General features: G+C 42.9%; 1 protein-coding gene and 1 long non-coding RNA gene across 3 annotated transcripts in view; both read left to right on the forward strand.

Annotated features, from left to right (window-relative positions):
- LOC310840798 overlaps window positions 1–14,895 on the forward strand; it is a 59,751-nt gene extending 44,856 nt beyond the window's left edge. Inside the window, exon 2 of the long non-coding RNA XR_014562148.1 lies at window positions 14,437–14,895. This is a non-coding gene — a long non-coding RNA (uncharacterized lncRNA). The remainder of the gene's footprint in view (window positions 1–14,436) is intronic.
- Window positions 1,645–14,094, forward strand: SLC35A1 (solute carrier family 35 member A1). Of its 2 annotated transcripts, none has more exons than XM_083730752.1 (8): window positions 1,645–1,788; window positions 4,944–5,121; window positions 8,381–8,540; window positions 9,529–9,681; window positions 10,460–10,526; window positions 11,772–11,948; window positions 13,181–13,315; window positions 13,632–14,094. In XM_083730752.1, exons 1-8 carry the CDS (start codon window positions 1,773–1,775, stop codon window positions 13,760–13,762), a joined length of 1,017 nt encoding a protein of 338 aa, XP_083586878.1. In that variant the 5' UTR covers window positions 1,645–1,772; the 3' UTR covers window positions 13,763–14,094. The 2 variants fall into 2 exon arrangements, with proteins under 2 accessions (XP_083586878.1, XP_083586879.1); XM_083730753.1 differs by lacking the exon at window positions 1,645–1,788 and adding an exon at window positions 1,936–2,364.
- Window positions 14,896–15,300: the final 405 nt, after the last annotated feature.

Below are 15,300 nucleotides of genomic sequence, written 5' to 3' on the forward strand. Positions count from 1 at the left end.
AATTGAAAACTAAGGTACGAGATTGGTTGCACTATGCGCAAATTCAAGAGGTATTTAAAATAGATAAAAAAGTTGGATTCCAGGTGGAAAAATCGAAACTAGAGACTGAATTGTTAGAGCCAAAAAGTAAACTACTTTCGAGAATGTATAACTTGCTGCTTAAGTGGAATACACAGGATGAGACAGTCAAATCCGCTATGATAAAATGGGCTCAGGATGTGGGGCATAACATTATGTTTGCAGACTGGGAAAGGTTATGGAACACCGGTTTGAAATTCACGGCATGTAGTGCCTTGAAGGAAAACATTATGAAAATGATATACCGGTGGTACATGACCCCAGTCAAGCTTGCTAAGATATATCACCTGTCTGATAATAAATGTTGGAAATGTGGAGAGGCGGAAGGGACATTCTTTCATCTCTGGTGGACCTGCCCGAAAGTGAAGGCCTTCTGGGAAATGATCCATAATGAACTAAAAAAGGTATTGAGATTTACCTTACCTAAAAAACCAGAGGCCTTCCTTCTGGGCATGGTGGACCAGAGAGTGCTTAAGAAGGACAGAACCTTTTTTATGTATGCTACCACAGCAGCAAGGATCCTGATTGCAAAATATTGGAAGACACAAGATTTACCCACGCTGGAGGAATGGCAATCGCAGTTGATGGACTATATGGAACTGGCTGAAATGACTGGCAGAATCCGAGACGCGGGAGAAGAAACAACTGAGGAGGATTGGGAAAAGTTTAAGGACTATTTGAAAAAACACTATAAGCTGTATGAATGTTTAAAAAAAAATGCACCTTTCAGGAAATTCTAGCTTCAGCAAATGTAAGTTATTGGAATGAAAATTAAGACACAAGAACTCAGAGGTAAAATAATGAAATAACTTTATTGTGTTTAATATAAAACATATAAGAATTGAGCGACAGTAAAATTGAAAATAGGGAACATGATAAAATGGAAGTTACAATAAGTTTTGAAATAAGTTAACAAATTGCTGATGCTTTATAAGACAGAGAACGCAGGGTTCGGAGGATGTGGGGAAGTCCTATAGGTTAGATGGGAAAAGAATATGGAAATTTGTTATTTATATCTCTCTTTCTTATAACCACTCTTTATTCTTTTTTCTGTATTTCTGTACTTTTAAAAAAGCAATAAAAAAATGAAAAAAAAAAAAAGAAATCTAGAATTTTAATGCCGGTGTTTCCTGCTTGGAAACCAAAGGCAGCGGCAAAGTCCCGACTTTTCCTAACTTGGGTATCATTTTGCATTGAAAATATTTTGCGTATTTATTTGAACATTTTAAGAAACTCCCGGCAGTACAGCCCGTTATCCCTATATTGCTACAGCGAGCTGGAGGCGGCAGTGAGTGGAAGAGCGTGGCTTGGGGGGGTTAAAAAGAAAACAATATTAGCAATTACATATAAAAGCTCTTTATATATGTGTGTGAGAGAGATCTATAGCTATATACAAATCACAAATTAACAGCGCGTACGTATGATACTGTAGTGCAGAGTAACGTGCTATATACGTGAAAGTATCCACTATGAACTCATGTAACGTTTCAAACCGGGGCAGGCTGCGCGCGCACGCGATACCCTCCTCCTGCATACATTCCCTTGGCTTCCGGCGGAAGTAACGACACATCCTGCGCTCCAACCATAGAGCGGCTAGTCCGCTCTAGCCTTCCGAAGGTTGCTCTCTCTGGTATGCTGGGAGGCTTGGCGGGGCGGGCTTGAGCGCTTGCCGAGACGGATTCCTTTTGGATACCATGGCGCCTCCGAAAGGTGAGTGAGAAGCAGCCTGCCGCCGCCGCCGCCGGTTTCCCCGTTATGCGTAAATGGAACAGTCCGTTCTACTGAGGCAAATAGCCAGGCGTCGTCCATTACTTGGAAGGCCGGGGGGGGGGTGTGAAGTGGGGGCGGGGGCAGTTTGGAGACCTTCTGCCTGAAAAGGCGAGCGCGGAGGTGGCTGGCTCCGGGGGCAACAAAACCGGCCCGGCTGCCTGGCAGCTCTGTTGGGAAGCGGCTGTCGCTCAGCGTCTCTCTCTGCTCTTGTGTCAAGCAGGCGAAATAGTAGAAGGTCCCTCGATGGAAGATAATGCTCCCTCCCCTTCCTGCCCCTCTTTAAAGACATGGCAGGTCGGGGTCTCGCCAGGATTTGGGGAGGGGGGGCTGAACCCAAAATGTTAATTAGAACGAGTTCCCGCTCCCCATTCCCTCTCCTTCAGGTTGCTTAGGCGAAAGAATAGCCCCCCTTGAACCTCCCTTCGAGCATGGAAATAATTGCTGACTTTGTCTGTGAACAAAGACTTGGAAAGCTTTAAGCAGCCGCGTCTGGCATCATCCTCTCCTGCAAACGGTGTACGATGATGCTCTTGTGTCACTCACTTGGCAACGTATGGTAATGGCTGTTCTTGTGCAATGACCCTGGTCCAGAAGGCAAGCTCTTCCTCTAGATCCATGTGTACAGTGGTACCTCAGGTTACATACGCTTCAGGTTACATACGCTTCAGCTTACAGCCTCCGCTAACCCAGAAATAGTGCTTCAGGTTAAGAACTTTGCTTCAGGATGAGAACAAAAATCGTGCTCCGGTGGCGCGGCAGCAGCAGGAGGCCCCATTAGCTAAAGTGGTGCGTCAGGTTAAGAACAGTTTCAGGTTAAGAACTGACTTCCACAACGAATTAAGTACTTAACCCGAGGTACCACTGTATCTATTAATCGGTCTGAAATGCTAGGACAGATGTTTTCACATTAGAAAATAAATGCATCCAGGGATACATGAAATTGTAATGCAAGAAGTGGCTTGCCTATTGTGGTGTTAGAAATGTGCTTTCTCCCGTTTCTGAAAAATTGGGCCGAATAGACTTATTTAGGCAAGCACTTTTGTGTGTGTGTTGTCATAAGGATGTTAGATGATCTCTGTTGGATCAGGCCAATGGACCATCTATTCCAACATCTTGTTCTCACAGAGGCCAACCAGATGCCTATGGAAAGCCTGCAGGTAGGACCCAAGGGCGACAGCACTCTACTCACGATTCCCAGTATGATATTCAGAGGAACAGTGCCTTCTACAGTGGAGGTACAATAGCTAATAGCCATTGATGGGTTTGTCCTCCATGAATTTGCCTGTTCTTTTTTTAAACAAAGCAATCTGAGATGGTGACCATCGGGTTACAGATGCTTCAGGTTACAGACTCTGCTAACCCAGAAATAGTACCTCAGGTTAAGAACTTTGCTTCAGGATGAGAACAGAAATCATGCTCTGGAGGTGCGGCAGCAGTGGGAGGCCCCATTAGCTAAAGGTACCTCAGGTTAAGAACAGTTTCTGGTTAAGAATGGATCTCCAGAATGAATTAAGTACCACTGTATATGTGCTGCCTGAAGAAGTGCTTTCTTTTGTCTGCCCCGAAGCTTCCAACATTCAGCTTCCTTGGATGGCCCTGGGTTTCTAGGATGAGAGAGGAATCTGCTTTCCCTACACAGTGATAATTGCATCTTTTGCAGATAATTCTGCTGTTTGCATTTAGCTTGATATACACCCGAATTAGGCTGAAGGAAATAGAGTTATATCTCTACCAGGGTGTACTCAGTTTAAATTAATGCAACAGTGCATCTATAATTGTACCTTGCAGGGATGTTTACACAGGCAAGGTGATAGTATGAGTAACAGGATTTAGTAATTCCCAGTCATATCATAATGTGGTGTGATGATTCAGGCATTCACTGTTGAGTTAATAAAGAAATAAAAGTTTATACAGATAAAGATAAATTGTTTAATCAACAGTCTGATTCAACTGTAACTATGTTATTTTTGGTGGCCAGAGACTAGATGATGGCTGTTCTACTATACATCTCTCCTATGAAGAATCTGAAGTTCCTTGATTAGTAGCTTCTTATTTGCTGATCCTAAAATCAGCATGTGGAAATAATTTCATTTATTTCTGTTGGCCTTTGGTTTCAAGTAGAGTTATAGGTGCCATATGAGGTACCATTTTGAAAATAGCCTACATTTATCTAGACCAGCGCTTTCCAAACTGTGTGTCGTGACATGTTAGTGTGTCAGCTGCAGTGTGTCAGTGTGTCACGCAAACACTCCCCACCCCTCTCTCAGGGCTGGAAAGGGGTGGATTTAACCTCCAGTTTGCTAATAAAACTGAATTACTGTGTCACAAAATGATGCATATCTAAAAAGTGTGCCAACAACATGAAAAGTTTGGAAACCTCTGATCTAGACAGGCAGGAATAGGATAAAGCACTCTCCTGCACCAGTTTGAAGGACCTTTGAGCCCTGGCCCCACATTCGCTCTTCTGACGGGGTGAGCAGGACTACTTTGGCATGCTAATCAATGAATCAATCGGTTAATGCTTATCAATTAAACAATTAATTAAATGTATATCCCTCGGTCCCAAAGGAGCCCAGGGCAAACACACTAGTGATAAACCAATACAGTTAAAAATAAAACAAAACATGTTTAAAACATCCCAAACCAATTAAAAACATCTGAAAGCAGTAACATACTCTCACAGCTAATAATTTCAGAGTTGCCACAAACAGTATCTTTTGGCCATCCTTGGTAAACAGGAACATTTTAAAGTTCCTCCTGAAACTTAATTGTGAAGGAGACAGATGTGCCTCACCAGGGAGGGTGTTCCACAAATGAGGAAACCACCACCAAGAAGGCCCTATCATAAGTCAGTGCCAACAAGGCATCCCCTAGTGGTGGCAACACCAACAAAGTCACCTGCAGGTTTTAGGGTGCAAATCCTTCTAATGGTTAACCGTAATGTTTCTGCAGCAGGCCTGCCATAGCTTTTTGAATATAGAATGCTCCTGTTTTAAAACCTGTTTTCTAAGAACCAAACAGCAAACATAACTTCACTGTAGTTGTCAAGGTGGTTCACGTCTTGTGTCCAATAGAGCGATGCTTTTGTTTTTCAGAAAATGTCAGCTTGCTTTTTAAGTTGTACTGCTTGACGGTGATGACCTTGGTGGCTGCAACGTATACAGTAGCTTTGCGGTACACGAGAACAACAGAAACAGTTTTATACTTTTCAACTACAGCTGTCTGTATTACAGAAGTTATCAAGCTATTCCTAAGTTTGGGCATTTTAGCAAAGTAAGTATAAATGTCGATGAGTAAATTGGAGTGGCGTATTTGCTCTTTTTTCTGATTCTTTTGTTTACTTGTTTTGTTTCTTGCTATGGTTCATGTGGACTGTGTTAGGCTTCTGTGAGCAGGTGGTATCAGAGGAGTCCTTCTCGAAAAGATTGGTTTTGAAACAAGTGAAAACATGCACATTTTTGTTTCCTAATCTCTCTTATGAATAGGTGTCACTGCCTTGAGTTCATTGCTTTGGATAAAGTTCAGAAGTCTGTGTAAATTAAATATGGATGCTTGGCTGGCAGGTTTCTGGGTTGGTGTAGGCAGGAGTCTTCAGAATCATTCAAGAAGAACTTGTATTCTCCCTAAGGCGGTATTTAAGGATTAGAAGCAATCCTCTGAACCATGTTGACCTGTCCTCCCTCAAATATGCCTATGATGTTCTAGAAGGATTCTCAATCAGAGGGCACTTATGATTTCTTTTAGCCTACACAGAAACTATTCAAATGGCTTCTCCCCCATGCTGGTAACATGTGAATAATTGACTCTTTTTTGTCTTTTAATGGGACCCCAGGGCTGCTGCCTCATCTTGTGTAATGGTAGAGCTGGCCTTGAGCCTCATGGTGGGATGCTTGGGCACTTTCAGTAATAGTCACTGTTCTTGCCGCATCTTGTAACATTGTACAGTGGTGCAGCCTTGGCTAGGAATTTCTCTAGCCTCTCTGTCTCTCAGAGCCTCAATATTTCCCCAAATCTGTGAGTTTATAAAGGTTGTTTATGAAACTCTAGCTTATTCAGTAACATGCTCTGCAGCAAGGGGCCCTCCAGCTCCCATAATCCCTGGCCATTGGTCATTCTGGCAGAGGCTGATGGGAGTTGTAGTCCAGCAACAGCTGGAAGGTCACAGGTTATCCACTGCTAACTTAAATCACGGTTAAGTGTAGACTCCAAATTGCAATGTAGAACTTCTTTCCTGAAGTGGGTTTGCTAATCTTGGTCTCATTCTGTCATGGTGGGTGGGGCCACCCACCTGTCAATTACCTGATGTCACAATGATGGTGCTTTAAAGTGCCCGAGGCTTTGGCTTTTTGCAGGCATTGGGTGTGTGGGTGAATTGCCCGCAGGGAGCTCAGTAAAGCACAGCCTTATCCAACAAGTGAAGAGCGGTAGAGTCAAAATCTGATTTTTCTTTTGCCAGTGCACAATTGGGAACGCATGTTAAGGCTCCCAAATATGAATTGGCAGCTGTGCCTCTATCCGCTCCACACCTGACAACACAGGTCATGTCAGGTATGAGGCAAGCAGGTGAGTGTGGTTTTGGCGAAAACTGCCTTTAAGGCCAAAATTGAATCCCTGGGAGGCAAAGTTTGGCCAATGACGTAGAAGTTGTCCACCACAGAATATGGGACAGAACCTGGGAGAGTTTAGTTCTGCAGGCTGATATAACCTCTGGTTTGTGCTAACCTTGGTTGAACTTTTTTTCTGAATTCAGCATTTGTCTTTTTGAATAAAAATCAGTTTGCCTTTTTGAATAAGCCAGCAGTCAGTCAGACTTAATCTCTTCTCCTGCAGTTGTCTTTGCCGCCCTCACCTCTACTTTCCAACAGATGTAATCTAATATGCGTAAATGTTTTATTCCCCTTCTCTTGCAGTTGTGTCCCATTCGCTTCCTTTGTAAAGTCAGCTGAGAAGCACACGTTAGAACGGTGGGGGCTGATATGAGGGAGTGTTTAATCCCGGGTGTTCTCTGTGTTCAGAGTGAAGCAATCTTCTCCTTAACACTGCTAGATCCCAGAGTTGAGTCTCAAGGGGCAAAAAGTAGGTCACCAGTTATGAGTATCTTTTCTGAGGCCTGGTTTCAGCTGCATAATCACTTTAGTCACCCTGTAATTATGAGGGCCATATGAAAAAAAATGACATTTCATGCTGTGCTGACTCCAAATACATAATTACTATCCTATCAAATTCAGAAATGACATAGATTCTTGAAATTGGGTCCCAGGAAAGCCCAACTTCCTTGGCAGGTATAATTTAAACAAGCAAGTCACAAGCAATGGCTTGGACTTTTAAAATATAGAGATAGCACTGACAAGAAGAGGCTGTCCTCATTTTAGTCACAGGAGGTAGATTTAAGGGGAAACGGCTTTCTTGCTGTTTCACAATATATGGTGACATGTCATACTGTACTGGATTTTGTGAGATTGTGTATTTTGCAATTTTCCTGTACATACGTGTATGTACAATGGCCGTGTACAGGCTCTTTTACTTTTGTTCTCCCAGATCTCTGGTTCTCATACAGGGGTAATTTCACATGCACAGGAGTAAAGACAGTGTTCCTCTGCCTCCCCGCCCTGCTTTTTTTTTTTTTGCATACACTACGAAATCACGGAGGCGGATAAAATGCATGTGCAAAGCTGTTCCTTTTTGCAGCAGGAACAGGACTGCTGACATCTCAGGTGGCTAAAATTAGGCCATCAAAGTGGTGTACTGTATAAGATAAAAATCCTGAGATTCACCTAATGTAGAGTTCCCATATGTCCGGAATTTCCCGGACAGAGCCAGTATTTGGGTCTCATAAACAGTGTCCAGGCGGAAATCACTTAAATGTCTGGGAAAATCCAGACGTAAGGCAGCCTATGTCAGAAGTATAGATTTTGACAAATTTCATTTATAACAATAATAATAAATTTCATTTTTATAAAAAGCTCAATAACTTTGCCAAAAAAAGCTCACTTTTTGAAATATGGCAACCCTACCTGATGAGCCACAACACAGGACAGCTGCACAGCTTCTGCTGTTTTTATGGTGCCTTGAAATGTAAAGGGTGATACATAAATTTAATTAATTAAGTACTTTAAAAATCTGCCTTACTGCAACATTTAGAGGAAGTTTTAAAACCAACCAACCCAACCGAATGTTGTCTTCATTTCAGCACTGCCAACTGGAATGTCTGGTTTGCATTCTGTCACCGTCACGGCGGTTACTGTCTTTGTTTGCCTTGCGGAAGGAGGAAGAATGTGGATCTTAAGCTTTCCAGGAGACGCAGCACGACTCTCCTTCCTCTAGTTGGCTTCTGCTTTTCTCTTTTTTTGGAGGGCCTCAAGATTGATACAGGATAGGAAGCGGGTGTTGTTGACAAGCTCAACCTGGCAGCTGAGAGGTTGTGGGGCTAGGCCTCTGTTGGGCTATTTCTGTTCTTGTTCTGCTGTACTATTGTCAAGCAGCTACAGTCATATTTGTGCTCAGAGCTGCTTCTTCTTTAAATGTTTTCCAGAGAGACTGGAAGCCCGGGTAGACTATTGACATCTTTAAAAGAAAATGTCTTGGGCAGCCCTAAAGAGCTACTCAAATTAAGCGTTCCATCTCTTGTCTATGCCATCCAGAACAACATGGCCTTCCTGGCTCTTAGCAATTTGGATGCAGCCGTTTACCAGGTAATGGTTGATGTTTGGAAGCTAGATGCAGACTCCCTAACCTTACCAGGCCACATTGGTCCTGCTTTGTAGCCACTGTGAGTGTACTTGCCTGCTTGGAATGAGCCCTGGAACTCTGACCACTCTTTGTGCTTGTCTGGGAGAGAGACATTTTAATGTGCCTGGAAACACACCTACAGTACAAAGGTGAAATTAACATTCCATCAATCAATCTTTATTGCAGTCATAGTCCAGGCAATAGAAAGAAATTAACATTAGTTTCTATGCCCACTGGCATGTGGCCCCTGAAGCATTGTCCAGAGGGGGCTGTGGCCCTCAGGCTGGCAAATGTTCCCCATCCCTGAGCTATGATGGATGAGCTCATGCAAGTGTGCCCATCAACTGGTGGCTGCAACATCAAGCAGCAGGTTGTGCGTGTGAAACAGCTATCACAAACAGAACACCCCAAACAGAACTCCAGCATTGTCTGATAGGAATTCAGGCGCAGTATCTTTTCAGTGGAAAATGGTTCACACTTTCAGCTGCAAGTCACGGAAGGGAAAAGTCATCCTGTGCGTGTAACTCTTTTCTGAGAGGAAGGGGACTGTTCACCAAGGAAGATCCTGCCATGAGCATAACATCCTTTACATGAACCAAGTAATGATGTTGGATGCAAACCAATATGCTTAGAACATGGGTGATACATTAGTATAATAAAATCATAGAATTGTAGAGTTGCAAGGGACCATCATCTAGTCCACCACCCTCTACAATGCAGGAAACTCAACTAAAGATTCCAATCTCTGTTTAGAAACCTCAAAGGAAGGAGAGTCCACAACCTTTTACTGTCAGAAAGTTCTTCCTGATGTTTCATTGTATTACATTGTTGTTATAATGGTTGTGTTATATTGTTGTTATTAAATAAAGCAGGTTAGATATTAAACAAATTGTCTTTCTGCCCTTTTCCTAATAGCTAAATGAAACATGCCCTTTCTTTCCGGCTTCCTAGGTGACCTATCAGTTGAAGATCCCATGTACCGCTTTATGTACAGTCTTGATGCTGAACCGCTCTCTCAGCAAACTGCAGTGGTTCTCAGTCTTTATGTTGTGTGGTGGAGTCACGCTTGTTCAGTGGAAGCCAGCTCAAGCCACAAAAGTCCAGGTAAAGTTGATCACTGGGAGCCTTTCTCCATACCCGCTTTATGAAATAAGTTGCTTGTGCATCAAGTTGCATAATCTTACCCTAAGGGCGTTGTGGAAGAGTATACTGCAGGGGTGGAGTAATTGCAGCCCTCCTGATGTTTCTCTACAGCAGCTTCCATCTTAATCAGGATGTCCTTTCCACACTGTAGGAATTGGGCCTTCTGTGTGTTGGCATCTGCCTTTCGGAAGCCCCTCCCTTTGAATATGAGGCACTGTCTCTGTTGCCTTTTTGGTGCCTACTGAAGGCCTTCAACAAGTTGAGACCTTTCCCAGTCCGCATCTGTATTGGAACCATTTTAAACAGATTTTGTTTTTTCGCTGTTTTAGCACTTGTTTGCCACCTTACGGTCCTCTGGGAGAAAGGGTAGTATATAAATATAAGTAAGTAAGTAAGTAAGTAAGTAAGTAAGTGAATGAACGAATGTCCTCATTGCATTTCAAGAATTAGCTAAGCTGTGGTATCCTGCAGCAGCTGGTTGAATAAGCAGGAAAGGAAAGGAAGGAGAAGCTCTGTTGAGAGATGATTTCCTGTGTTACATTGACTCTCACCCTCTTTTCCCCAGAGACAATTGAGCAGCCTGGGAGTCAAATTTTGTAGTGCTGCTTGCATAGCACTGGCAGATGTTGCCAGATGGCCTAAGTCATCTTTTGTTGTTGCAATAAATAACAATCTGGCTTGGCTTCCGAAAGTGACTGCAGTTATAAATAAACTTCCTCTGTTTATATTTGTTCTTTAGATGGAGCAGAGCCCATTGATAGGCTTCGGTGCGATAGCCATTGCTGTTTTATGTTCAGGATTTGCAGGTAAGACCTTGTAGTTAAAGTTATCTTCAAGTAGCAGGCATTTATCTGTGACTGTGGCTGCTCCGACAGTGAAGGCCCCCTCTTACTTTACCTTGCCAGCTTAAAAAACAGCATAGCACAGCTCCTTCCCATCCTTCTCAGGTAACATGGGAGAAGCTCTGGGAAGTGCCTTGGGTCACATCCACACCATACATTTAAAGCACTCTTATACCACTTTTGGGATGCTGGTGGCGCTGTGGTTTAAACCACTGAGCCTTGGGCTTGACAATCAGAAGGTCAGCAGTTTGAATCCCTATGACGGGGTGAGCTCCTGTTGTTTAGTCCCAGCTCCTGCCAACCTAGCAGTTTGAGAGCACATCAAAGTGCAAGTAGATAAATAGGTACCACTCTGGCGGGAAGGTGCACTGCTCTGGTTTTGCCAGAAGCGGGTTAGTCATGCTGGCCACGACCCGGAAAAACTGTCTGTGGACAAACATTGGCTCCCTTGGCCAGTAAAGTGGGATGAGCGCCACAACCCCAGTCATTTGTGACTGGACTTAACTGTCAGGGGTCCTTTACCTTTTTATACCACTTTAGCGGCCATTGCTTCCCCCAAAGAATCCTGAGGGCTGTCAGATGTTCATTGTGCAGCTACAATTCCCAGCGCCCTGAACAAACCCAGTGCCCAGGAGCCTTGGGGGGAAACCAAAACTGTTAAGAGTGGTGTAAGAGTGCTTTAAGTGTAGAGTGGTACCTCGGGTTACATATGCTTCAGGTTACAGACTCCGCTAACCCAGAAGTAGTACCTCGGGTTAAGAACTTTGCTTCAGGATGAGAACAGGAATTGTGCTGCGGCGGCAGCAGGTGGCCCCATTAGCTAAAGTGGTGCTTCAGGTTAAGAACACTTTCAGGTTAAGAACGGACCTCGGGAACGAGGTACCACTGTACATTGTAGATGTGACCTATGTCGTAAGCTCAGGTCTGCCCAACCTAGGTCTCTTTTGTAAGACAACTCCTATCATCTCTGAGCATCAGCTCTACCTGTTAGGGCTAATGGGACTCAGGTGACAACACCTGTTGGAGGGCATCAGGTTGGGGAGGGCTGCTGTAGCTGTTCCCCACCTCAGCATCACCTCCCCCACAAACTTGTACGGTGGGAAGGTGGTGCAAGTTGACCCTGGGTTTCTTATCTCTGTGGTGTAAATTCCCTAAATCAAAATGTATGTACCGTACGTTGTTTCATCTCTCCCTTCCCTTCCCTTTCAGGGGTATATTTTGAGAAAGTGCTAAAGAGTTCGGATACATCTTTATGGGTCAGGAACATTCAGCTGTACCTCTCTGGGATTGTAGTGACCTTGGTTGGTGTCTACATGTCTGATGGCGTTGATGTAATGGAAAAGGGCTTCTTTTATGGCTATACCCGTTATGTCTGGTTTGTCATCTGTAAGTATCCGATTGCCTTTTATCTTCAGTTCTACTTTTTTCTTCTTCAAGCTGTGGCCAGAGGTGTAGGAGATCAGCTTGGGGAACATATGGGGCAGAGACATCACTGAGCAGCAAATTAAATTCACAGTGGTCTACCGTCGTGCAGGAAATAATTCGGAAGCATGCACTTTCCAGGGGAGTCTGAATATTGGCAAGAACTTAAGAATCATGGGGTGACTATCAGCTAGACTGCCTGAAAGGGATTAGGGATACAGGAAGACACAGGCCTTATTTCCTGGGTTACAGAGAAATAAGTATTTAAGGTTAAGACTAACTGCTGTACTGGCTTTCCAAAGGGACTTTGGGTAGCATAAGAAATGCAGGTAGGGCAGGTTAGTCACACTGGTTCCATTCAGAGAATAAGCCAAGATGTAAACCAGCCTTTTTCCTTGATATGCAGACCCCTTACCTGTCCAGAAATCAAACCAGGACATTGCTAACTATCATTTCCTATTTTGTCTGAAGTCCAAAACTTGAATTACAAGCTTCAGAACAAGCCAGGATCCTAAACCAACTCCAAACCATGGTTCTGAAGCACTGTTTCCCAGTTTGGGCATGGGGAACTATGATTAATTGGACACTTCCTGGTTTGATTGGCTGTGCCATGTGCAAGTGTCAGTGTGTATAGGAAAAAAGGCTTGTTTGGATCTTACTATAGACTTTGATTTTGCCCATCCTTGCTTCCTGCTGTCGTATGTTGCTGAATCAGCTGTTCATGTTCCCATATTGAACAGACGGGAATTAAAAGTTCTCTTAACGGCCTGTACTCGAGACTAGCACCAGCAAATATGGGCTCTAGATGTGCTGTGTTGAATCTTGCTGGGTGATGTCCAAGGATAGCCATACTCAAGAGCAGACCCATTTAAATCCATTGACTTAGTTACTTAGGTATTGCCCAATGACATTTAGGTCAGTCTTGTAGGAATGTAAACAGCATTGCTGGTGCAAGCTAATAGGTATAGACTAATACCAGGTTTGGTGTACCATGGGACAAGGGTATGCCATACTGGAACACGAAATTTAATCCCCTCATGAGGTTGTGATACATGTCCCAAATGGACAGTATCTTCCATCCTTCAAAGGTTTTGCTATAAAAGGTATTTTCTTATTCGTTTCTTTGAACCCATGTGGTAAATAAGAAAAAGATGCCAGACACTTCATTAACAGGGATATCTCCGTTTGCTGTCTAGTCCTTTCCAGCGTTGGAGGTCTCTACACTTCAGTTGTTGTTAAGTACACCGACAACATTATGAAAGGTTTTTCTGCAGCTGCTGCCATCGTTCTCTCTACCGTTGCCTCGGTCCTCCTCTTTGGCTTACAGATAAGTACGTTGCTTTTGGCCACAGTCCACAATCTTAGGTGACACTCCTTTGGCGCAGGCTTGAATAACTGTTGTCAGCTAATTGTATTATTGTATATTATAATCTGATGTTGTTGGCCCATAAACAAATTAGCAAGGCTTGACATTTCAAAACTGGCAGCATCTAATATTATTATTGCCAGATGGGGTGAAGCTTAAAGGTGAACTTAAATATGAAGTACACAACAATCTGATAACGAGTTTCATATAAAAAAAGTATTATGGAGTTTCTGTTTGGATCAGTGTGCTTTAAACCATGTGCTTTATGTTTTTCCCTTTAGCCATCACCTTCTCTCTCGGTGCCCTCCTTGTATGCATCTCAATATACCTGTATGGTCTGCCTCGACAAGACACCACAAAAATCCAGCCAGCAGAAGCAAAAGGGTCAAAAGAAAATCTTATTAGTGTGTGATATTCTGCATCATGAAGAATACAAAAAGACAATCTAAAGACTTGACATGAGTGTTTGTTCCCTTTTTTCTTTTCTTTTTTAAAAAGCCTTAAACTGGTAATGCAAGATTGTTTGAACTAAAAGTGAAGTAACTCATTAGTGAAATGAAGGATTACACTGGAGGAATGGAAACTTCGCTAAATTGTGAAGCACTGCTTTTCGTGTAACGTTGATCTATCTGTGTTGGACTATGAAGAGTCTGTTCACCAAGAAGAATGAAGAAATTGAATGTGCAGTTTTTAAATATATATATATATATATTGTATATAAAATAAAGGGGAATGCCATTGGAATTCACATTGATGAAACATGTATAACAGGGATTCTCTTCACATGTTCTTGTAAGGAAAGGTGCTACATTTACTAACTAGATTGTTGATTCAGTCTTAAAATATCTCAATCAGATTCTCAAACACATAGTACAACACATATCCCAGTACAGTGGTACCTCGGGTTACAGACGCTTCAGGTTACAGACTCCGCTAACCCAGAAATAGTGCTCCAGGTTAAGAACTTTGCTTCAGGATGAGAACAGAAATCGTGCTCTGGCGGCGCGGCAGCAGGAGGCCCCATTAGCTAAAGTGGTCTTCAGGTTAAGTATGGCCCTCCAGAACAAATTAAGTACTTAACCCGAGGTACCACTGTATCTGCTTGTGCCTCGGCTTTCATATTGTCGGTTGCTGAACTACTCTGATAATCAGCTAGCTGTCATAGCCAAAATGAAACCAAGATGATTGTTGTGAGGGGAAGTGGGGTATGTGGGAACAGAATGCTGTCATCTGATTGTTGAAGTGAACATAGGTGTAGCTGAAATGGATTCAGTTTCTTTTAAGCTTTTGATCTGCTGAATCCACTCTGTGAAAGCAGGAAGAAAAAAAAATGAAGCTGCTGCTCGTAAGAAGATTTTTTTCTATTGTGATCGGGGTTTTTAACACCATTTTGTATAATATTTATGCTTTTGTTGTACATCTAATATTCTGAAAGTGCTAAATAACTTTTTGTGCACGTTAGGTAGTCCAGAGGCCATTTGGGTTTGAGCCCTTTGTTCTTGCATCGAATAAAACTTAAAGGGGGTGGGACAGTATTTAATGCTACTTAGATGTAGTTTTTCATTTTTCTCAACTTAATCCAACACTGAAATTCATGAAGGACAAGTGTTTTGATTTAGCTTTTCTGCAGCTTTGTAAAGATGTAAAGTTGATAATTAAACAATTAGGAGTGTGTAAGCTTCTCAAGTGGAGAAACTAAGACAGGAAAGGAGGTCCTAAATTCTAGACATGGCAATATACTCTAAGGGGCTAGAATCTTAATTTTTACCTTGACATTCATACAGCAAACCTGTGTTCCTTGGGTTATGTTATAAATCCTTTTTGTTTTATGCCAGTAGTCTTAACGCAGTAGTTCTTGTCCAGTTATGCAAGATGGATTGTACAGGGACATGAGGGCTGCTCCTAGACCTTCTCTGTGGCAGACCGCCCAACTCTGCTCTGCTTGAATCA

The sequence above is a fragment of the Podarcis gaigeae genome, assembly GCF_964106915.1.
Source record: "Podarcis gaigeae genome assembly, chromosome: 3".
NCBI lineage: Eukaryota > Metazoa > Chordata > Lepidosauria > Squamata > Lacertidae > Podarcis > Podarcis gaigeae.